The sequence below is a fragment of the Abramis brama genome, assembly GCF_963993115.1.
Source record: "Abramis brama genome assembly, chromosome: 20".
Lineage (NCBI taxonomy): Eukaryota > Metazoa > Chordata > Actinopteri > Cypriniformes > Leuciscidae > Abramis > Abramis brama.
In genome coordinates this window covers 19457690-19482880 of record NC_139982.1, presented here as the reverse complement: position 1 = coordinate 19482880, position 25191 = coordinate 19457690, and the positions used below count along the sequence as shown (strand labels likewise).

Sequence of the window (25191 nt, the reverse complement as noted above, 5' to 3'; positions counted from 1 at the left end):
ATCACGCATATAAAGACAAATTACTAGTAAAAAGGATTTTATTGAACTGTGGATATTAAATAATGTTAAATAACTATAAATGTCATGTACGTGGTAAACCAGGCATTTTCAGATAATTTAAATGATTTTTTTTATACAAATCATTTATACAAATTATATACAGTAATTTTCTTCCTTTCATCAATCTACCTTAGCATTGATAACATTTACATAAGTGAATTGATACGTTTTATGTCCTTCACAGCAAAATATAATAAAACAATAAACTAGCAACACCAAGACATTATTGTTTTAATCCATCCTGACCAATATCTAATAAATAGAAAAATAAAATACACATGCATTAGTAAATTGTATAGGCTGTCCAACGAAAATATTTGGACATCAATACCATTTAATTAATGGCCTGCCACATCTCAATGTACCTAAATACACATTTCTGAATCATAAAACATATGTATTAGAAGAACCATATTGAAAATACTGAGGAAGATGAGTGCAAATCAGTCATATGTTTAACATAATAACATATGGAAACAGCTGTTCTTTATTCAGTGAAGATGGTCATGTGACTTGGAGAAGTACTATTGTCACATGAGGCAGCATGTGTGATTCATTGAACTGCATGTATGGAATGATTGATATTTCAAATATTTCAAGTAAAGTCATTCACTAATGTTCAACTTCGAGAGAAATGTAAACCAGCACATCAGATAGTGGTGATAGGTTATATCTAACCTGTTTAATGAAATATGACAATGTCATTTCAACATTTATGTCACCAGTGACACTAGAAGAAAACACAGTGCTAGAAAAGCAGTGCCCAACAAATCCGCCAGAGCCGTCAGATACGGGATAGAGAAGCTATCAGGGTCCCTGCCGCATTTCCACAAGCAGTGAACCATCACATCAGCGGTGCCCAACAGGAGAAACACCTGAATGGAAGAAGATTCAGAGTCAAATATACCACTCCTCTCCTCAATAAGACACACGCTAACATCACTTGCCTGTGTGAAAGCTGCTACCAAATAGAAGGAAATAAAGACGGCAGTGGGTGGAGCCGGGCTGCCTTGTATTAGGTAAATGGTGTAGATGAAGATCAGGTGACCTGGGATGGCCAACATGAGCAGCAACCGTGCTGATCTTCCATTCGGCCCTGTAAGAAGCAATGCAACGGTGATATTTGTCTTCGTTTTGAAACCTTAAAGGGTTAGTTCACCTACCCTACCCTTCCCTACACCTCTCCTTCGACTGTCTGAAACCGGATCTTATCGGACAACAGAACCTTTTTAGTTGCACCCAGTATCCCTGCCCCCTCCTAACCTGAGAATCTTGAGTCGCCCCCGTTACTCTTATTTCAAAATGTATTTTGAGGCAACTGAAATAGACTGCGCCATTAACCAACTGAAACCTGGTCTAAAGTAAATGGCGCAATATTTTTTCGTTATTTAAAGAGGGCGTTAGTAATGTGCACCTATAGACGGGCGTACACTTTGTCTTGTAGATGGTCTGCTCACTCGCTTTAACCTCACGCACGAGCAAATCCGTTTCCTCGCTAGAGAAGCTATCAGTTTTTCCGCTTGCAAATTCATTTTGGATCATTTTCAACCCAAAAAAGCTAAGGACTGCAGCTTTAAACTAGCAAAAGTGGAATCGGACATGCACTAAGTGCACTTGCACCCTGCGGTTTAGACCATTGGCTTAGATCGTTAAAATAGGGTCCTGAAGCTGCGTCCGAAATCGCATACTCTCTTGATACTTATTATGAATAAGTAATTACTCCACGACCGCTAAAAAAGGACGTTCTATAAAGTATGAATGTGTGTAGTATGAATGTAATCTGGACGTACTATATTCGCCATGTTGTCATTATCATGTGACCAACCAGCGTCAATTACTTCGCTTCCCATGGCCTCATGGGATAGTAAAGTGTCCATCGTTTGCACACTTCAGAATCTCGCAAGAAGTAGGTCATCTGGGTACTTTTTGCCTACTCTTTTATGAGTACTGTGAATTCAGACATACTTCTTTTGTCACATACTATTTTTCACCTACTATATAGTAGGGAAGTATGCGATTTCAGATGCAGCCCATGAGTTTAGCCCTGTTTTGCAGTTCTCCGGTCTGCAACTATATCTTGGAAATGAGTGCCAAATGCAGAGCTGGTGCAAACATATCTACATCGCTATGATCAGATGCTTTCTTAACTACTGTTTTTTGTTTGTTATTGAGAGCATGCAGCACGTATTTACATCTAAACGTCTGTGGAATAAATGTAATGTTCTATTATGTTTGCACTTAATTATACTCATAGAATCTTAGAAATATGATGGCAATTAGATGAATGTGGTATTGATACATATTCTTATTAATATATGTACAGTGAGGAAAATAAGTATTTGAACACCCTGCTATTTTGCAAGTTCTCCCACTTGGAAATCATGGAGGGGTCTGAAATTGCCATCGTAGGTGCATGTCCACTGTGAGAGACATAATCTAAAAAAAAAAAAAACAGAAATCACAATGTATGATTTTTTAACTATTTATTTGTATGATACAGCTGCAAATAAGTATTTGAACACCTGTCTATCAGCTAGAATTCTGATCCTCAAAGACCTGTTAGTCTGCCTTTAAAATGTCCACCTCCACTCCATTTATTATCCTAAATTAGATGCACCTGTTTGAGGTCGTTAGCTGCATAAAGACACCTGTCCACCCCATACAATCAGTAAGAATCCAACTACTAACATGGCCAAGACCAAAGAGCTGTCCAAAGACACTAGAGACAAAATTGTACACCTCCACAAGGCTGGAAAGGGCTACGGGGAAATTGCCAAGCAGCTTGGTGAAAAAAGGTCCACTGTTGGAGCAATCATTAGAAAATGGAAGAAGCTAAACATGACTGTCAATCTCCCTCGGACTGGGGCTCCATGCAAGATCTCACCTCGTGGGGACTCAATGATCCTAAGAAAGGTGAGAAATCAGCCCAGAACTACACGGGAGAAACTGGTCAATGACCTGAAAAGAGCTGGGACCACTGTTTCCAAGGTTACTGTTGGTAATACACTAAGACGTCATGGTTTGAAATCATGCATGGCACGGAAGGTTCCCCTGCTTAAACCAGCACATGTCAAGGCCCGTCTTAAGTTTGCCAATGACCATTTGGATGATCCAGAGGAGTCATGGGAGAAAGTCATGTGGTCAGATGAGACCAAAATAGAACTTTTTGGTCATAATTCCACTAAACGAGTTTGGAGGAAGAAGAATGATGAGTACCATCCCAAGAACACCATCCCTACTGTGAAGCATGGGGGTGGTAGCATCATGCTTTGGGGGTGTTTTTCTGCACATGGGACAGGGCGACTGCACTGTATTAAGGAGAGGATGACCGGGGCCATGTATTGCGAGATTTTGGGGAACAACCTCCTTCCCTCAGTTAGAGCATTGAAGATGGGTCGAGGCTGGGTCTTCCAACATGACAATGACCCGAAGCACACAGCCAGGATAACCAAGGAGTGGCTCTGTAAGAAGTATATCAAGGTTCTCCAGACCTAAACCCAATAGAGAATCTTTGGAGGGAGCTCAAACTCTGTGTTTCTCAGCGACAGCCCAGAAACCTGACTGATCTAGAGAAGATCTGTGTGGAGGAGTGGGCCAAAATCCCTCCTGCAGTGTGTGCAAACCTGGTGAAAAACTACAGGAAACGTTTGACCTCTGTAATTGCAAACAAAGGCTACTGTACCAAATATTAACATTGATTCTCTCAGGTGTTCAAATACTTATTTGCAGCTGTATCATACAAATAAATAGTTAAAAAATCATACATTGTGATTTCTGGATTTTTTTTTTTTAGATTATGTCTCTCACAGTGGACATGCACCTACGATGACAATTTCAGACCCCTCCATGATTTCTAAGTGGGAGAACTTGCAAAATAGCAGGGTGTTCAAATACTTATTTTCCTCACTGTATGTGTATGTCCTTGTATATGACCGGACAAAAGTTAATGTGACTGAATGTATGACCGAGACAGAGAGTCTCTATTCAAGGGTGTAATCTGATTAAGTATGATAGACAAATCTAAACAATATGTTAATTATGGCTAAGATGCATCTTGATGTAGCCTCGGGAAAACAACCTTGGGGGAGGAACAACTATAAAGAATGAAGGATACCCCCCACTCGTTGTCACACTCTGCAGGCACTTTGTATGACTGTATGACTGCTGACCTTTCCTTGCAAGGGAATAAATAATTGTTAAAGACAATTGATACATGTTTGTCTCTTATTCCGTATTAGAAAATTGTTTGCCACTACACGTCGCTCCAAACAGTGTGGATGGCGTCAGGATGTTCGCTAACAGTACATCGCTGCAAAAGGTATACCTCAAGTCTTTTACCCCAAAGTAAAGAATACAAAAGAACTTCGCTGTGAGTTTATCAGGACCTTTACCTGTGGTGTAAAAGCTGCGGCAGGGGCAGTAACATCGTTTAGAGTCGTCTGGAAGTTCGCCCGGCGGACAGTGAAAATGAAGATACGTGGCTACACGACTAGCCTGGACGGAAACCAGATTACCACCAACACCTTAAGGAAAGGTTGATATTGGAAATTTAAAACAGACACAGTTGATCAGAACACAGCAAGTGAGTTTTGTTTGACCCACCATTTATAACAGGAGTGTAGAGAACAATTCCCTCAAGCATTGGCTCTGCGACGGTTCGGTCCAGAATCAGTCCTCCAAGACTGGAGATATGAAATAAAAAAACAAAAAGATAAGCTGGTTGTACCAACATAATTACAGTTGCATCATCACAAAATGGTCCATGATAGACTTATATTGATGTACTAAGTGAGGAACATTTACCTGCTGATCACCAGTGCAGTTATTATTGGCTCCCAGCTGGAAAACAGCAGTTTTTGGCTTTCAGGGTGTCGAAGTGAAAGAATGGCCCACACCGGCGTCAGGGACAGGAAAACAATACACACCAGGTAGGTAATATAAGGGTAAGGTTCTACAAACCAGAGTTACAAAATAAAAGGGTGTTAAAGAGAGTAAAAATATCCTCTCAGTAAACTAATCTTTGTCCAGTGAACTGGTCTTTCATTCTCACCCATGCAGTAAAAAAAGCCTTGACTGATGATGGCGAGCAGTCCAAGTGTGATGAGGTCACCAAAACTGGCAGCGATGGGCGTGGCTATGTTGTCAGGGTTGACGCCCACCTTCTTGAACCCAAAAATCACACCAACCATTAAGATCCCTGGAAAAATATTAATATATTAAATCAATTCAGAATTTATATCTGTGGTATGAAATTTACAAATAAATTCTTATGTGCACTAAGTCTGGGGTCAGTTAACTCGTACGGAAACTCATTGCAAAAATCTGTGTGAGGAAATCATTCGCCCTTCCGTGAAATTTCCAAACAGGTAGATTCCTACAGAAACCGAACAACGGTAAATATGACCGCACCTTAAGAGTGTAAGGGGTTAATACCTAGTTCTGGCATGAAACTACTAGATGATGCAGGCTGATAGGTCTTTAACTCATTTGGTAGCGATCACGTCATTATCTACATAGCACAGCTGATTGTTTGTTGTTGCATCAGCGGCCAATGAGCTGCGGCTTAACATTCAAACAAATACCGGTAGTGTTGCTGTTAGCATGTTAGCAGTCCACATCGCTCTTTCAGAAACCCTACACCTTCCCCAGCTCCACCTGTATAGATCTGCTAGGGGTTATTTCATGTATGTTAAAGGGATACTTCACCAATTAGCACTAAGCTTTGTATCAGTAGAAACCCGGTAGTATTTTCGAATGGCCGTGCTTCCCTCCCTCATGTCCCCATGATACGAGAGATTTCTGTATTGTGTGTCTGGAAAAAAACCTCAGATGAAGCAAAAATCGTAATTTTGCGTTATCGTAGGCTTTTTTGGCCAGAGGCGAGAGACTACAGCCAGTAGTAGGAGCTAGTTACGCATGTTTTCAACCCGCCCATAGGGGGATCTCATGATAAAACGCCGTCTTTTCAGTTTCGAGTCAACTAGTAGCCTAGTTGTATCATTTCTTCTGATACTGCCCTCTGTAACCGGTAGGCGTGGCTTGGGAGTGGCTTCGTAGGGCAGCGAAGCAAGTGCATTCTGGGAGTTGTTGTCTTTCATCCACATGAGCTAAAAATAAATTTTCTGGCTTTTCTCAGTCTAGAAGGCACCAACTTCTAAAATAATTTCACATTTCTACTACATAAATGACCCAATTTAAATACACATTCATCTTTCCAGATGTGAAATATTCCTTAAAGGTAGGCACACACCGAACCGACGCCAAAGAACTAGCACTGATCGGGGGAAAAAGACCAGATACACAAACTGTAAACAAAGCAGTGCGTGCTTACCGTTTTGAATATCAATCCTGCTAAACACTTTCTTTATTCCACTCCACTCATGTTAATATTGAAATATTCGCCAAGGAACACTCAGGTAAGATGACATAAAATTAGAACAGCCTTCTATCTGTACCGTTTCAACATGTCGAATCGGCCGAAAAAAGCTGACGAAGACCAATTTCAGCTGACGGTGCAGAACACACTGAGAAATCTTAAGTCGGCCGACGCACAAAACGTGTGCCGACGTGTGTCCCGGGCTTTACATGTGCAGCAGCAGCAGCATGTCTTTCATTCTCACAGCAATGTATTGGCAGTGAATGTATTGGCAGTAGCAAGTCTCGGTACTTGCTCTGCAGCAGCAGCAGAAGCATAGCAGATCTATTCTGGCCAAATACATTAACATTGCCAAATCCATTACCATGCTAATCTCTATTACCATACCAATCTCATGAGTTTTCATGACAGAAATAATGTTCAGTGCTTAACCTTGTTTGTTATCACTAAGGAACTGCTTCCATTGATCACACTGACAGTTCTATCCATTTATGCTAAATGCTGATAATGTGAGATATGTGGCCTGAGGATATTGGGTCTATATTCGGGACCTGTGTGGAAAATGGGTTTGCGTGGCCAAGGTCACAAGCCATAAGCCTCATAACCTCATGATCAGCACCGACAAAGATGATGTCCTCCGTATTTGATGACCATGAAGCATTTAATTGTGTTATAAATGGTCTATTTTAGGTCGATAAAAATTGGTCAAAAATTTGGATGCAAACCCTGCAGCAGAGATGCTGTGAACGCTGTCACCACGCTGCAACAGCAAAGCAGAGCTACATGGTTCATGAAGAGCTCCTCTTCCAGGATCCATCCAAGAGCCGATGCTACAAGAGCAGCCAGGAAGCCCAGAACTGTAGCTTGTATCTAAAGAGACAAATTAAGCTGAATGAAGAACAGAACAGAACCACAAAAGTATCAAATGATTAAATGAGCTGCATTAACCTGTTTGAGGGCAAGATTTCCGATGATCAGGTTCCACTTCTCGCTTGAGGAGTTCATTCTGCCAACATTCACCTGCCATATTGATATTGAAGAGTTGAATGAATGTTTATTTGTTTTCTTTAAGCAATATAAAGCATTACAAAACTATATATAACCCTGTATAACCCTGAGGGCAGTTTTTATTCACAGCATGGTATGAAGTTCCTCACCATGACAAAAAGCGTGTGATGAAGGGGAAAGAACACAACGCAGATACAATACAGCAGATCAGACTTCAACAAGCAGGAAAAAGTAGAACATGCGTAATGGGACAGTGGGCAAATCAGGATTCTCACTTCCCACACATTTCAATCAATGAATTTCCATGACTTTTCCAGTCGTTCGTGAATACTGTCAAAATCGAAGACAGAAAAGCAAAATCTAGCAGATTTTGTTTTGTTTTTAGATGAGCATAATTATAAAAATGTGTAATGACTATAAAAAGTCAATGGCTTTTAAATATTGCATTAATTTATGAATAATTAAAACAACTGAGTAGTTTCCATTATTTTTTCCCTTTTAAATTACCCAGATATTTCCAGGTTTCCCCTCACTCTTAAAAATAAAGGTTCTAAAAGTTATTGTTTTTGTAGCAATGCCATGGAAGAACTATTTTGGGGTTTTAAAAATAACCTTTCAGTGAACAGTTCTTGAAAGAACATTTTTTTCTTAGTTAAAATTTTAATAATCTGAAGAAACTTTTTCCTCAACGATGAACCATTTTGTGCACTGGAAAGGGTCTACGGATGTTAAAAGTTCTTCATGGAACTAGATGCCAATAAGGAACCATCATTTTTAAAACTGGACATTTTCACATTGTGGATTACAGATGCAAAGACACATTTAATACATTTTAAATAATAATAAGAACATTTAACCAAGAATGTAAAAGAGATTCTTTGTACGAGTGTCTCCACCAGGCTTATTAACTAGGCTAACCAAGAATTCACTGATCAGCTTCATCAGAAAGACCATTCTAGTTAAATATATTTTTAAGGATCCACCCATTTTAAAATTATGGCTGATACCAATAAGTAAATTATTTTCACATTTAAGGGAAATGGGCGATATTAGAATTCTATACTACTTTGCCAAAATAAATTAAAATAAAACACAAAAAACTCAAATGAATTGTTTCAAATGCTACACATGAATTTATCCATTACAATATTATAAAAAAAAAAAAATAGCGCTATCAAATCGATTAATCGCAATTAACTGCATCTGACATAAAAGTTTTTGTTTACATAATGTGTGTGTATATATTATTATATTTATATATATATTATATATGTGTGTGTATGTGTGTGCGCGTGTCTGTGTATATATATATAGACATATAAAAAATAGCGCTATCAAATCGATTAATCGCAATTAACTGCATCTAACATAAAAGTTTTTGTTTACATAATGTGTGTGTATATATTATTATATTTATATATATATTATATATGTGTGTGTATGTGTGTGCACGTGTCTGTGTATATATATATAGACATATACACGCACATATATAGGTGTGTACACACACACACACACATATATGTATATATATAAATACATATATTATATAAACAAAAATTGTGATTGTGATCGATTTTACAGCACTAATATTTATACATATATACAATATACACACATATACTGTATATATTATGTTAACAAAAACTTTTATGTTAGATCCAATTAATCGCGATTAATCGATTTGACAGCATTAAAAATGATATTCAATTTGAGATTTGCAAATAATTACATTTAGCAGTGTAATAATTTTTTTTAAAGATGAATTGTAAGTGATCAATAAATGACAGCAAAGGTAATTAGAGAAAATTAGCAAATAGAATTGAATTGGAAAAAAAACAACTAATAATTGCCTATAGCCAATATTGGTACCAATATACTGTGCATCCCTAAATCTTTTTCTGGGGAAAAGCATGGCTTTTAGATTGGCACAAAACCAGTATAAACCAGGCTGAAAATGAATGCTCCAGTGGGATTTAATAGGATTATATAGATAACATAGTAATCTTACAGCGGTGGAGAGTCTTGATGCCATTGTCATCTCCAGGTTCCCCTTTAGGCCCAGTAAAGGTGGGACAAGTATGAAGATCTCGGTCACAGTAGTGAAAACGTCCCAGTGCTAATTTATAAACACAAGACAACAATTTATAGTCAAAAATCCCAAACATCCACCCAAGATCATCTCCCACACTCACCTGCACTAGGTCCAGCAACATCCCCGCCAGCACCATTCCAAAACCTGCCAGGAGGAATGGAACCAAAATCTGTATCACCATGGCCCAGATCGACTCACTTGGTATCTCCTGAACATGAAAATTCTGAGAATCATCCTGCGGTATGGTCCAGGAAGCCGATGTTGTCCCGATGTTGTCCTGATGTTTTCCCAGTTTTGTTCCCGCATTAAGAAGCAGAGGATCTGACTCTGAAAACTCCTTACTGCAGATACGAGAGAAGCTTGATTCTATGTCAGGTCTTCTGGTCTCTGGTATAAATTGATGCCCATTTTCTCCAGATGGCAGGTTAGCTGAGTCCAGCTCACACTCTTTCTGGTTTGCTTCAATGATGGATCCCATTACACAACCTTTCGAATTCAAAGTACCAAGAGTTGGTTGTTTGAAGTCAATCATGTAAAGATATTTGATATAATGAATCATGTGTATAGATGAATTTTAGATGAACCTTTTAGAGGGTTGTACCTTATCTGTTTTGCATGAAGGAGTTACTCAGGGGTCAGTCCAAGGACCCATGTTATTTTATTTATATATAAATAACATCTGTGATAATATTCATAATGTTAGGTATCATCTTTATGCAGATGATACCACTATTTTGTGTTGTACATCATTGGCTTCACGCTTTTGAAGCGTCTCGTTTGTGTGAATTAAAATTGTAAATCAAGTTTTAACTGTTAAGCTTAAAGTTCAAAGTTAAAGGTTTTTATTTGTCCAAAAATAAGCAATAAAATGTTTTTTTTTTTCTACAAACTCACCAATTTGAGATGAAAAATAAATTCTGTGGCTACTATGGCAGTGTGGGCATAATGGACCTTTTTCACAGACTGTGATAATGTAACGGTAATTTTTGAAAATATATTCAAAATATATTAAAACACTATACTTTGTATTATATTACCAAATTACCATTACCATATATTACCATCAAATTACAAAAAACTAACGTTGCTGTGAAGGTGTTTCTTAAGCTTTTGTGAAGCCAAGTTTGAGAGCGAATGTCACTAGAGTTTAAACTGAGAAAAGCACAGATCAGTGCATATTTCCCATCTACATTTACAAACAGAATTATCATTCAGTACATGTGATTATATTGGTCTAACATACCAATATATAAACAGAACATTTACATGCTTAATATTTAATAAGATGTGCTCAGGTAATCACTATACTGAAAGTAATCATAAACTTATAACCTCAATTCAATGTTTACATAAATGTACCTTACCTTAAAGCAGCAAAAAGCCCTAAAACCAACAAGTTGAACATGTGGTGGTTGCCGAGCACATTTTTTACTTTTTCTCTCATTCAGCCTTCCATACACATTACTAGCAGACTGACTGTGTGACTGAAGTCAATCTCTTTGTGCTGAGCTCATACTGACCATGAACTCATTTGGCACACATTTCTCATTAGAAAACCGAGGACAGACTAAAACTTTATGAATGTGGCCTTCAGGCGTTTGCGGTTCAACGGACTGGTAAATATAACAATGCATTCATCTGTACAATTCTCTATCGTACAATTACGAGGAGAAAGTTGTTCCATCATTTGTGTTGTCGTTGTGCTTTATGACGCCACCGGCAGGAGAGAGTGAGAACTGCAAGTCAAAAGTCACTGATTCTTGTATAGCAATGTTTTTTTTTTTTTTAAATATATCGGAGATTATAAATTTACACAAATGTAATATTTAATTTGATTAATTTTTCTGGTATTTGTTTGATCAAAATTACGACTTTTCATCATTATTATCCAAAAACAACTGTCTTCAGAGCATAATTTAAACGTTAATATATATATATAACATTACAATATTAAAATATATGTAAAAAATACAAAACGTAAATGTTTGGGCAATTTTGGCAATTTTTCTACGTGCTTTTATTATGAATTTCACCCAGAAGCGCAGACCGGAAATTCTCTTGACTGTGCGAATCATGTGACTCCAGACGCCTGTGCAGTAAATCCCCAAACAGACTGACCTAATGGCAGCTGACTGAAAACAGAAGTCTGTGTCGTTTCTATCAGGATGGCTGTGGATTCATTATCTCCTGATTGGGAGTTTGACCGCTTTGATGATGGATCTCAAAGTAAGTAACGCGTCTGATCGGGATGACATTAGGAATGTGTACAAATCTGAACAATCTGTATAGATCCTGCAGCTAGCTGAGAAATGTTAGCCAGCTGTCAGATGACCAGGGAAAGTGGCCAAGTTCAAACACTCTGATTAGAACTAACGTTAATGTGTGTTGGCTTTATTGATTGCACAAACATTTGATAAGGAAGACTTTCACTTTCATTTGGAAGTGTCTTCACATCACTGTATTTGAGGTTTTGATTTATTTTAATTCCAAAATATGTAATTAATTTAATTAGCCAGTGAGTTCAGTGCTCAGAATATTATTATTTTTTTTCATTCACATGATATTATTTAATTTAAGTTATGATTAAGTTAGATTTACATGCCAAAACTCTGAATATAATACATGCTATAATATAATTATTTTGGTCTATAACTGGGGAGGTCAAACTTTACAGACCTAAAGACCCAGATGGATAAAATAGCTATTATTTATTTTATTTTATTTTATACAAGATATCACCTTACTGTAATAATGTCAGATAATGAGATTTCATCAAAGTTACACATGAATTTTGAACAATACCCGTTCTTAGGACAACTTTGATTAACTTTCACTTCAAATGTTGACTACTGTATATATAAATATACATACAATTTTAATTAAACAAATGCATGTTTTTTAGAATTTCCTTTCACCCACATAAGGAAGGAAATCATTTGTAGCTTTTATTGCTGGTTTTGTGACTGTTGATCTGTTGCATTTTGTTCCTTCCTGTGCAGAAATTCACACAGAAGTGCAGGTCAAAAACTATGAGAAGTTTTTAGAAGAATATACCGCTCAGCTCCAGGGTATTGAAGAAGCCCTAGACGACTCTATCGGAGATGTATGGGACTTCACTCTGGATCCCATCGCTTTGAAGGTGTTGTGGAATTATTACATCTTCATATCAGGGATTATTTCTTGTTGAATTGCGTTTATTTAAGATCACTGTCTTTGCTCTTCCACACCAGCTCCTGCCGTATGAACAGTCCTCACTGTTGGAACTCATCAAGACAGAAAATAAGGTATGCTAATTAGTGCTTCAACTGCAAATACTGGTGGACTGCAAATACTGAAGTGAAATTAGTGTATTATGAGTTTATCTGTTGCTTCTCTCTCTCTCTCTCTCTCTTTCTCTCTCTCTCTCTCTCCCCTCCCACTAGGTGCTTAATAAAGTCATCACAGTGTATGCAGCTCTTTGCAGTGAGGTTAAAAAACTGAAATATGAGGTAAGTAATAAATGGAAATAGTACAAGAACATACAAAAAGGACGCATTAAATTGAGCAAAAGTAAAGAAATTTAAAAATGTAACAAAGAATTTATTTTTCAGTTGAATAGAAAGTCCAAAGAACAGCATGTATCCTGAACAAATATCAGTTTCCACAGAAATATTAAGCAGCACAACTGCTTTCAGCATTGAAAATAATAAGAAATGTTTCTTGAGCAGCAAATCTGCATATTAGAATGATTTCTGAAGGATCATGTGATGATCAGTGATGCTGAAAATTCAGTTTTGCATTACCGTAATAAATTACATTTTAGAAAATAACAGAAAACAGTTATTTTAAACTGTAATAATATGTCAATATTGCTGTTTTTACTGTATTTTTGATCAAATAAATTGCCGCCTCAGTGGTGAGCATAAGAGACGTATTTAAAAAACATTAAGAAAAATCATACCAACACCAATCTTTTGAACAGATGATTATAAAGTAAATTAATCTGATGTAAATTTAGCAAAGCTGATAATGTTTTTGTCTACTTTTAGGCTGAAACCAAGTTCTACAATGGCTTGTTGTATTATGGTGAAGGAGGTAACGATTGTTGTTTTGGTTTTTGCAGTTCAGTTTGCATGCAAATCTTTTAAATTGAACATTATTCCCATTTTAGTTCAATAATCATATATCTAAGTAGATATTAAACAGGAAATGATTTTATCCAGCTAGAATTGAATGCTATTCATGGTCAACTTTAATTTGACTGAACTAACCTGTACCTTTTAATAATAATACAAATGTATTGCATGACGCCATTTGAATTTGATGACTCCATTTGATTGGATTGCAGTGTCAGACACTAGTGTGGTGGAGGGAGAGTCTCAGATTCAGATGGGACGCTTCATTTCCTTCTTACAGGTTTGACATTATTATCTTTTTGCGTTCATAAGAAATTAAGAGCCCTAAACGCATAATTTATATATATATATTCTGCTTTTATGTAACAGGAGCTGTCTTGCTTTGTGTCGCGCTGCTTTGAGGTGGTGGTCAACATGGTTCACCAGCTGGCTGCTTTGTACAACAGCAGCAAGTGAGAAATATACAATATTTACTTGTTATGTAGTGTTACATGAATGCTGTGTTGCTGAATTTTTTTTATTTTTATATATATCTCAGGGGTGCAACAAAAATCATTGAGTCCACAGGTGTACACTTTCAGGTAATTTTCATCTTCATGTGGTTCTTCACACTGATACGTGACGTCTTGTATTGACGGTTTCTCTTTGTCTACAATCAGGCAGTGTATGAACATCTGGGAGAGCTTCTGGTGGTCCTCATCACCCTGGATGAGATCATGGAGAACCACGCCACACTGAGGGAACACTGGAAGATGTATAAAAGGTAGAGTGGGACCATTTAGATGTTGAAATGAATGTGAATAAACTGAAGACTAAAAAAAGAAGGCATTTATGAAATGTGTTGGGGTTCTTGATGAAGAGATTTTTCTGTGTTGTTTTCTGAAGGTTATTGAAATCTGTCCATCATAACCCGGCTAAGTTTGCCATTCCAGAGGAGAAACTGAAGCCCTTTGAGAAGCTCTTACTGAAGCTGGAGGGGCAGCTGTTGGACAGCATGATCTTTCAGGTCAACACCATTCAGTTTTTTGTGTGTGTGTGTGTTTATGTTATGTTAAATTTATGTTAATATAGAAGAAAAAAGTTTTCAATTTCTCAGTGCACTTTATTGTATGTGTTGGGTGTATATGTGTACATATAACAATTGTTTTACAAATATTTAATAATATAAAAAAACTACAAGTTAAAAATAGATACTAGTGCTGTCTAATCAATTAATCGCATCTAACATTAAAGTTTGTCTTTATATACTATATGTGTGTGTGCAATATGTGTGTGTGTGTGTGTATGTATATATATATATATATATATATATATATATATATGTGTATGTATATATATGTGTGTGTGCGCATGTACTATATACATATGTATAAATAAATATTATCTTTCATATATCATTTACAAAGTTTTTACTGAATTATTGGTCACTGAAATGTCACTTTACAGAAGTTAAATGTGTTGTGAATGTGTTGTCTTAAAGTTTAAATAAATAAAATAACAGAGTGGATCAGGGATGATGTCAAAACCTGGAAGACTAATTCGATACTTAGACTTTTTCTTCAACACCGTAAATTACACACACTCACACCCCAAACGCTCTTATCTAGTTACTTATTTGAAACATACGCTTAAAAAAAAAAAAAAAAATTACAGCTTTAAAATTCGCGATTTCGATATGGGTGTGTGTAATTTATGTTGTAGAACAAAACATTCAAGTATCGTCAAACTTATGTTTATCACAAACATTATTTCACTCATAGATTGAAAAAGCCCATTATAAAAACCCATAGGAAAATCTCACTGGCGAAATAGTCTTCCAGGTTTTCACATCATTCCTATATTGGCTGTAGGTTAATAAGTGTTTTTTCCCGTTTTCATGCAGGCTTGTGTGGAGCAGAGGTTTGATAACCCAGAAGAAGGTGTATCGGTCTCTAAAAACAGTGCCTTTGCAGAGGAGTTTGCCTATAATATCAGAACCATTTTTGCCAACATTGAGTCAAAGCTTGGTTTGTATATGTTTTGAATTCCAAACCGCATTAATGAGACTTTTTGTTTCAGCTATAGACAACTGACAACAGCCATGTGACTTGCAGGTGAGCCGTCAGAGATTGACCAGCGGGATAAGTATACGGGCGTATGTGGTCTCTTTGTGCTACACTTCCACATCTTTAGGGCAGTGGACAAGAAGATCTACAAATCCCTGATAGATGTGTGTAAAAAGGTGAGTACACTTAACTAGTGGGATTTATGCATGTGTAGATCTGCTCTATCAAAACTCTTTCCCTTCTCTAATCCTCCAGGTCCCTGCAGTGACATTAGCAGCTAATATAATCTGGTTTCCAGACACATTTCTGATAAACAAAGTCCCCGCGGCAGCTAAACTACTGGACAAGAAGAGCATCCAGAGCATCCGCAGCAGCAGAGATGCGTTCCTGCAGCAAAAGGCACAGACACTAATGAAGTAAGACTTATGATTTAGCCTCAACAATTCATTCATGGTCCATGTATCTTATGCCATTATAAAGATTTAGGGTTCCTTATATTAGGGGCTTTCGAACCGGAGGAACCTTTTCATAGTCCCAGTACCTGGGAATGATTTTAGTTTTAGGAACGCCTTTTTGATGGAACTAAATTAGCTTCTACTTCAGAGTAGGGTCTAACCCAGCACAATAGGAACTATCAGAGACATAAGTGTATGCTGACTGGCCGAACGCACGCCATTTTTTAAAAAGCTGTGTCACACAGATTTTAGCCTATATATTTACTCCAGAAACTAACTGTACGAACATGGAAAACAATGAAAGATGGACCTTTTAACCTTCACGCAAAGGAGAAAATCCAACGCGACTTTGAGTGATTATGTAATGATATTTCTGTAATTCTGCTCAGCTAGCGACATTGGGCATCAACCACACGGCAAACGCTAATACTTTTTCATATACTGTCTACTTTCTTTGTATAACAGTTCTATCTTATAACATATTAGACAGGACTGTTAAATAGATAGTAAACTAAAGACAGATAATGGGAGCGCTGTGTGCTCATGCTCTCAGCGCCGTCAAAATAAGTCACAACAACAAGCGCAACCTGCTATCGGTGCGAATGCAACCAGGAAAATGGCCCTAGGGGAACATTTAGTTCTTTGAAACTGCCCTGGTGTCTAGTTCCTATAACTAAGTTCCTTTAACTACCCGGTTCGAAAACCCCATTGACTGATTATGTTCCTGTGTGCAGAGACATGCAGTCCTACTACATATTTGTGACCTCCTGGATGATGAAGATGGAGTCGATATTATCAAAAGAACCGAAACCAGAAAAACTGTCTGAGGACTTGAGCAACAGGTGTAATACATTTGTGCAGGTAGAGATTGAAGTTTTCTTCTTTTCTGTTATTTTTGGGATTAAAAATGTTGTTAAAAGATTTGGAAAATTCTCACTATTTACTATGACTTTTGCCTCAATAAACTCCTAATTACTGCTTATTAATAGTTAGTAAGGTAGTTGTTAAGTTTAGGTATTGGGTAGGATTAAGGGATGTAGAATAGGGCTTTATAAGTACTAATAAACAGCCAATATATTAGCAATATGCATGCTAATAAACAACTAGTTAATAGTGAGAATTGGAGCCTAAACTAAAGTGTTACCCAGATGTGTCTGTGTTTCAACAGGGAATCCTGTACGCTTACAGCATCAGCACTATCATCAAGACCACCATGAACATGTACATGTCCATGCAGCGGCCCATGACCAAGACCTCGGTGAAGGCCCTGTGCCGATTGGTGGAGTTGTTAAAAGTGGGTTGATGAGTCATCAATATTTTTAACAGCAAATATTTTAACATATTTTTAGGAACGTTTTATTTTCATATGCGAGCAGTGTTTATTATATACCGGCTGTTCTTCAATGTAAGTGTGCACAACAATTTAGGTTAATAAGTAACTTTTTTAACACTAATATTGTTTAAACACTAATATTGTGCACATTAGTTGTAGTTTTTGGACATAAAACATAAGGTAGGGACACAATTTAGACAATATTTTATCTGTTCACTACGTAACTAATATATTGACTGTGTGAAAAAATGTCAACATTAATAGTAATGTGCACTATAAATCTAGTATATTGTAGTATGCACAATAACAGTAGTCTGCACTACAAATTTAGTGCATTATTTATAGTGCTCAGTTTAAACACTGATATGTACTACAACTGTAGTACATTACTTGTAGTGTGCACACTAATTTGGAAACTAATAACGATATGCACTACAATTTAGTACATTTATACATTCATTTTAATAGTAGTGTTCACTACATATCTAGTATGATGGTTGTAGTGTACACAAAATGTCAACGTTAATAGTAGTGTCAGTAATTTAGACAATAATAGTAGTCCGCACTGCAAATTTAGTGCATTATTTGCAGTGCTCACCATTTTTTCAACACTAATAGTGTGCACTACAAATGTAGTACATTACTTGTAGTGTGCACAAAAGTTTGGACACTAATGATGTGCACTAAAAATCTAGTATATAATTTTAGCAATGAATAGTAGTGTTGTCTACATATTAGTGTTTAGTTTAGCCTACATAAAAATGTTGATACATTATTAGTAGTGCGCATTATAAATCTAGTACATTTTAGTGTGCTCAATAATTTAGATGCTAATAATAGTCTGCACAAATTTAGTGCATTAGTTGTAGTACTCACAGTTAAAACACTTACAGTGTGCACTAAAAATCTAGTATATTGTAGTGCGTAGCTAATAATGATATGCACTACAAATTTTACGCATTAGTAGTAGTGTTCACTACATATCCAGTATGATTGTTGTAGTGTGCACAAAATTGTAAACACTAATAGTAGTGTGCACTATAAATCTAGTACATTTTAATCAGTTAAAAAAACTATATTTGTAATGTACAGGCTATCCTAGATGCCAAGTGTACACTAGGTAGTATGCAAGTTCCACTGTGCAGTGATATGTAGTGTGTACTAGTTCTAGTGTTCTAGCGTTCTTTAGGCTGTGCACACTAGTTCTAGTTCACTAGGCAGTGTCCCCCATAAGTCAAGTGCTCTGCAGTAGTTGTAGGGTGCATTGCGGATCTGCTACACTAACGGGATTCTTCTAGGTTGTGTGAAGTGCACAGTGTTTATGTGTGTGTTTGTCAAGCACAGGCTGTGGAGCACACATTCCACCGGCGCTCAGTGGTTGTAGCAGATTCTGTGTCTCACATCACGCAACAGCTGCAGACTCAGGCTCTGGCCTCCATCTCTACTGCTAAGGTACCAACACAACCGTTTCACATACACCAGCTCTGTAGACCAGACATTCTAATGATTGGTGGCTGTCCTCATTCAGAAACGAGTGATCTCTGATAAGAAGTACAGTGAGCAGAGGCTGGACGTGCTGTCGGCTCTGGTTCTGGCTGAGAACACTCTGAACGGGCCCAGCACCAAAGAGAGGAGACTGATAGTGTCTCTGGCTCTCAGTGTTGGCACTCAGATGGTGAGTATAAATCCACTGAGTGCTTTTGAATCAAATTAATGGCCAATTTGTGACATTTGCATATAAACTATTAAAATAAATATCGTTCTAAAGCCTGAAAGTTACTTCCAGTTTATTTAACTTTTTTATGTTTCAAAATGCCCATGGAGTTTATTTTCTCATTAATAAAAATATTTTATTAGTTTGTTTATTAAATATCTTTTATTATTCATTTTTTTTGTTTTTGTTTTTGTTTTTTTGTTTTGTTTTGTTTTGTGTTTATGTTTTGTTTGTTTGATGTTCATTGCTTTTTTGGTTTTGTTTTATGTTTTGTTTGATGTTTCTTTGTTTTGTGTTTGTTTTGTTTGTTTGATGTTCTTTGCTTTTTTGGTTTTGTTTGATGTTTCTTTGTTTTTTTTGGGGGGGGGGTTGTTTGATGTTAGTTGTTTTTGTTTTGTTTTTTTGTTTTGTTTGTTTGATGTTCGTTGTTTTTGGTTTCGTTTTATGCGTTTTATTCTTTTTTTGTTTTGTTTTTTTTGATGTTCGTTGTTTTTTGGTATTGGTTTATGGGTTTTTTATGTGAATTTTTTATGTTTGTTGTTTTTTATTTTATTTTATGCTTTGTTTTTTATGTTTTGCTTGTTTGATGTAAAAAAACAATTTTTTTCATTGCATTTTTGTTTTTTGTTTTGCACAGAAAACCTTCAAGGATGAGGAGCTCCTGCCTTTACAGCTTGTGCTGAAAAAGCTGGACTTAATCAGTGAACTAAGAGAGCGGTGAGCCTTGAATTTGTTCAACTAGTTATGATTGGCAGGAGCCGATTTTGAGTCTGTGACATCTGTGGTTGTGTTGTAAGTGCATGATGGGATATCCTCTCTCCTCAGAGTCAAAGTGCAATGCGACTGCAGTTTTCTGTACTGGCATCGAACTGTCTTCCCCATCTACCTGGATGACGTGTATGAAAACGCTGTGGATGCGGCCAGAATTCATGTAAATGCATAACACTATCTATCCTTAATGCTCACATAGATTTTTGGTGAAATTATTTTTTACTTGGCATTTAAATATGTATATATTTTCTCTAGTACATGTTCAGTGCTCTCAGAGACTGTGTGCCCACCATGTTGCACGCCAAACACATGGAGTCATGTGATCAGCTACTGGAGTGTTATGACACTGAGATCATGGAAATCCTCAATGAGGTAAACAAAGTGCTGGATGCATGTTTTTTTGTAGTGTAATAAAAGATGATGAGGACGTTGAAGATCTTGATGATGAAGTTGAACTCAAGTAGCACTTTGGGTTCAATGGAGTTGGAATGAACCCAGAACATCCAATTCTCTAACCTTTTATGCAATAGAAAGTTTACCACCCCTAAGGTAAATGAAGTTGCTCCTATTGTAACAGCTGTGGTCTGTGTGTTAATGAAGTTGAGACACCCCATTGTCTGAGATGGTTCTCAGGGTCCCTAACAATTGATAGCCATTTGCTCACGACCACTCAAATGGTGCAGAAACAATAAAACTGTTTAATTTGTTCTTATCTATGATAATTATTTTAGGGAATGAGCATGATCAGCCACCTATTTTGGAGTGGAATCTGGGTTGGGGCAGACTCATTTCTTACACTAGTCATTTTTCTGATCTTTAGCACCTGCTAGACAAGCTGTGTAAGGAGATTGAGAAGGACCTGCGCTTGTCTGTGCACACACACCTCAAACTGGATGACCGAAATCCTTTCAAAGTGGGCATGAAGGATCTGGCACACTTTTTCTCTCTCAAGCCCATTCGCTTCTTCAACCGTTTCATCGACATCAAAGGTAGGGAATGAAAGACTGAATGCATGAGTCACATTAAATATATTTTATATAATGAGTTCTTTAAGGAACATATCCTGCATGTTTGTCTTTTGTCCCTGAAATTTACTTATATAATGTTAGTCAAGGTTTTTCACATCAAAAACAGTCATAAACTAGTGTTTTTTTAGTACTGTACCTTTAATACTGATAACTAGAATTCAGGGAAAATTTGAGAGAATTGTTTTTTACAAAATGTATTTTAAGCACTGCCAAAGTCAACTTGTTAAAATATTAATATATTTTTTGAAACAATATGTTAACACATTTATTTAATCTGATATTATTGTTTCATTCTGTCTTTTCGAAAATAATGAGATTAATCCCATTTATTATTTTTTTCTTGTTTTCTTGTCTTATTAAAATTTTTTTTTTTTTTTTTTTTTACAGAAAATGTATTATTTAACAAAATGTATTTTTACATATTTAAGAATTTATTTTTTAACAATAATTTATAGTAAAAAGATTTATTTAACATTAATCATGGGTTGAATTTTTTATATTTCATTTTGTATAATTTTATAGAATTTAGTTAACTTAGTAAATAGCTTTAGTAAAGTGGAAAATATCAATGTTATTCTTAAATAAATACTATAATAAATATTAAAATAAATACTATAATATATACAGTGAATATATATATATATATTATGTATATTTGTGTATTATTTTCACATTTAATCATTTAAAAACAATACCTTTATAGATGAAAATAAAGTGAAAAAGAGTCTTTCTCTTGGGATCATCATATTAAGGTGTCCTTGGTTATAATGTCATAACCTTGAGCTTTATCTCTGTCTTCTAAGCAAGATGTATAAGATATTAAGATCAAGTTCTCTGTTCCCTGCAGCCTATGTGACTCACTATCTAGACAAGACATTTTACAACTTGACGACTGTGGCTCTTCATGACTGGGCCACGTACAGTGAGATGAGGAATCTCGCCACACAGCGCTATGGTTTGGTCATGACTGAAGCCCATCTCCCCAGCCAAACTCTGGAGCAGGTGAGTACCTCACTCAACGGATCAGCTCAAAAATGACTTGTCGCATTCAGCCTCGCGTCACCTTTGGTGTCTTCTAGGGTCTGGACGTCCTTGAGATCATGAGGAACATTCACGTCTTCGTCTCCCGCTACCTCTACAACCTAAACAACCAGGCAAGACTTTACCTCTGAAGTTATCGGTCCACAAATGTACTTTAGTTGATGTGTTTGTGTAAAACCTGTTCTCCATTGTGTGTAGATCTTCATTGAGAGGACCAGCAACAACAAGCACTTAAATACCATTAACATCCGCCACATTGCCAACTCCATTCGCACTCATGGAACGGGTATCATGAACACAACGGTATGTAGAGATCCGTCTGTATAATGTGACCAGAAATATCTCATCATATTGATTAATGGTCGACCGAAATTTTTTTTTAACTTTTTTTTTTTATCTTATAGAGCAAAGTGGCTGATTTAAAGCCGATACAAATGATTTCAAACTATTTAATTTAAAGATGGTAAAAACACATGCACACCAGTTTCTGAAATTAAATTTAGATTTATTTTAGATATTTACTAAATCAGAAATAAATAATTAGCAAATTCATACAAATTTGTTTTTACTTGTAGATAAATAAATAAAATAAACAGATTTATAATTTAGATGGCAACTTCTTGATTTTGTAGTACTATTGTAGTGTTTTACTGTATTACTATTACTATATATTACTATAGTGTAATACTAGTATAAGTACTACTACTAATAATAATAATAGAAAAGCAAATGCTACAATAAGCTGAATACTGAAACGCATTCTACGCAGTCCCTAAAGGGATATGGTTATGGGAAAAATATGAGATTGTTAGAAAAAATAAATTTCATTGCTTTTACGTTCTCTCGCAATATATAGTTGGGTAATTCTATTGTATAATTTGTGGGCATCAGGAAGCCGCTATCAAAATGCGAATTTGTGATCCTTCGTTCTACCGCAGCAAGCCTAACCATGTCCCTTTAGGGGCTCCGTAGAATGCGTTCTTTGTCCGTGTCTATCCGAATAAGATATTCAGCTTTGGCCACATCCCTACTTTTTCATATACCATTTACTTTATTTATTTAACAGAGACGGTAAACTAATGAAGATAGAGAATGAGAGTGGTGTTCTCAGGGCTGTCAAAATAAAAGTCCGGCACACCGTCAAAATAAAAGTCTGTTCCTGACATCTGCCAAACAGAAAATCTTATCGGCCTTAAAACATGCTAAATATCGGTTGATATATCGGTCGACCGCTAGTATTGATGGTCTGAAGTATCTCTCTGCAGGTGAACTTCACGTATCAGTTCCTCCGCAAGAAATTCTACATTTTCAGTCAGTTCATGTATGACGAGCACATCAAATCCAGACTCATCAAAGACATCCGCTTCTTCAGGGAAACCAAGGATCAGACCGACCAAAAAGTATGTTGGTTTCCATTTGCAGTCGTTTTTTCGTGAAGCAATATCAATTTTTTGAAGACGTGTTCTTCTGTTGGTGTCTGCTGTTTGAAGTACCCCTTTGAGCGAGCGGAGAAGTTCAACCGGGGCATCAGGAAGTTGGGTCTTACTCCTGATGGTCAGAGCTACCTGGACCAGTACAGACAGCTCATCAGTCAGATCGGTAAACTTTGTCTAAAGGTTTTTAAACGCATCTAGAACTAAATGATGGGTGAACTATCCCATGAGGTTTCTTTCATTCCCTCTCTTCTGCTTTCTTCCAGGCAATGCGATGGGCTATGTGCGCATGATTCGGTCAGGAGGGCTGCACTGCTGCAGTAGCGCTATTAGGTAGAGCATCACTTTCTACTACTACCATAGACTGTAAAAAACGATGGACAGCCTGTCTCCGCTTCCTTCCACTGTAGAAAAATGAAGCCCAAATGTCCCAGAAACGATCGTTGCTGATTACGCCGAGTCTGCGCAGTAGTGATCGTGAGGTTCGAACACTTGAACATACGTCTGCGTGATAAGAACTACCTAAAATTACAGAAACCATCTTCAGAAAAAAATGATTTGAAGTGTAATTGGATTTTTTTAGTTTGGCTCATGTCCCTTTCAAATGCATAGAGAGGGCGGGGTTTATGACCTATACTGCAGCCAGCCACCAGGGGGCGATCAAAATGTTTTGGCTTCACTTTTCAGGACATATTTACTACTGTGTTATTTGACTGAGACATTCAGATCATAGTAATAATTGACTAATTGATTAATACGACTAGATAAAGTCGTCTCACATGAAACTCAGAGATAAAACGGTCACGCATGGTATGCACATAATAAAATATTCATTTAGCATTCACACTGACATGTCTTCCAGGTTTGTTCCTGATCTAGAGGACATTGTGAACTTTGAGGAGCTTGTGAAAGAGGAAGGTCTTTCTGACGAAACGCAGAAGGCCGCCAGGTACTGTATATCATAACTCACTCAATCAGCGTCTCTGCCACATGCTGGCTTGCATGCAACATGGGAACTTATTATATGGAATTAATAATAGTAAACGAATAATAAAACATAACAATTAAAAAATACTAAAACAATAATAATAATGCTAGTACTACTACTAATAAAAATATTGATAATAATGATACTACTAATACTACAATAATAATAAATAAATTATTCATAATAATTTATTAATAATAATACTTAATAAATCATAACGAAAATAATACACAACAACAATAGAGAGCTTAAGTCCCTCCCCTTTCGGTTGACCACCATGGGACCTTACTTCGGAAAAATATTGTATGGTAGTCAATGGCGCGAGACAACAAATATTTTGATCTCGTTTGAATTGTGCCCTGAATTACACATGATGTTTGTCAATTTAAAAGATACATTTTAAAGTCAAGAAAGTCGCAGTTTGATGTAAAACTGCTGAGGTATAAGACTGTGAACATATGTAATTACAGAGACTACAAACCCAAAAGGCGCACATGGGACGTCATACCTTTTCTCTCAATGAATGAAGCTAACTTTACTGAAGCTAACGTCTGACATTTTTTCTATAGTCTTACGTTATAATCGTAACGTTACGCCGTCATGCCTGAGTGTTTTGTACCAGACTGCACACATACGAGCAACGGATCTTGTGACGTACATAGTGCGAGACGAGAGATGTAGTTCATTGAACGATTTTCACATAAAACTAAACGTTACTCTTCTGTTTTA

At 36.6% G+C, this 25191-nt stretch overlaps 2 protein-coding genes across 3 annotated transcripts in view; one reads left to right on the top strand and one right to left on the bottom strand.

Moving 5' to 3' along the window:
- Positions 1–22: 22 nt before the first annotated feature.
- On the bottom strand, positions 23–11042 carry slc41a2a (solute carrier family 41 member 2a). 2 transcript variants are annotated; one of them, XM_084095815.1, is made up of 11 exons: positions 10904–11042; positions 9640–10025; positions 9456–9563; positions 7385–7456; positions 7162–7306; positions 5111–5257; positions 4864–5011; positions 4663–4742; positions 4452–4583; positions 1008–1156; positions 23–935 (listed from the first exon to the last, which is right to left on the bottom strand). In XM_084095815.1, the coding sequence occupies exons 2-11, from the start codon at positions 10015–10017 to the stop codon at positions 774–776; spliced, it is 1521 nt and encodes a 506-aa protein (XP_083951941.1). In that variant the 5' UTR covers positions 10018–10025; positions 10904–11042; the 3' UTR covers positions 23–773. The 2 variants fall into 2 exon arrangements, with proteins under 2 accessions (XP_083951941.1, XP_083951942.1); XM_084095816.1 differs by lacking the exon at positions 10904–11042 and adding an exon at positions 10124–10188 and having other exon boundaries at positions 657–935.
- Positions 11043–11622: 580 nt separating this feature from the next.
- The window catches only part of washc4 (WASH complex subunit 4), a 16607-nt gene continuing 3038 nt past the window's right edge, over positions 11623–25191 (top strand). The window contains exons 1-28 of the mRNA XM_084094544.1: positions 11623–11765; positions 12539–12678; positions 12770–12823; positions 12962–13027; positions 13568–13613; positions 13867–13934; positions 14024–14106; positions 14193–14235; positions 14314–14417; positions 14540–14660; positions 15537–15660; positions 15748–15875; positions 15955–16115; positions 16889–17015; positions 17323–17448; positions 18832–18939; positions 19016–19162; positions 19839–19918; positions 20027–20132; positions 20228–20344; positions 20793–20961; positions 21848–22002; positions 22080–22154; positions 22240–22344; positions 23307–23441; positions 23532–23640; positions 23741–23807; positions 24337–24423. Coding sequence (XP_083950670.1) covers positions 11705–11765; positions 12539–12678; positions 12770–12823; positions 12962–13027; positions 13568–13613; positions 13867–13934; positions 14024–14106; positions 14193–14235; positions 14314–14417; positions 14540–14660; positions 15537–15660; positions 15748–15875; positions 15955–16115; positions 16889–17015; positions 17323–17448; positions 18832–18939; positions 19016–19162; positions 19839–19918; positions 20027–20132; positions 20228–20344; positions 20793–20961; positions 21848–22002; positions 22080–22154; positions 22240–22344; positions 23307–23441; positions 23532–23640; positions 23741–23807; positions 24337–24423 — 2912 coding nt within the window. The 5' untranslated portion in view covers positions 11623–11704. The remainder of the gene's footprint in view (positions 11766–12538; positions 12679–12769; positions 12824–12961; positions 13028–13567; positions 13614–13866; positions 13935–14023; positions 14107–14192; positions 14236–14313; positions 14418–14539; positions 14661–15536; positions 15661–15747; positions 15876–15954; positions 16116–16888; positions 17016–17322; positions 17449–18831; positions 18940–19015; positions 19163–19838; positions 19919–20026; positions 20133–20227; positions 20345–20792; positions 20962–21847; positions 22003–22079; positions 22155–22239; positions 22345–23306; positions 23442–23531; positions 23641–23740; positions 23808–24336; positions 24424–25191) is intronic.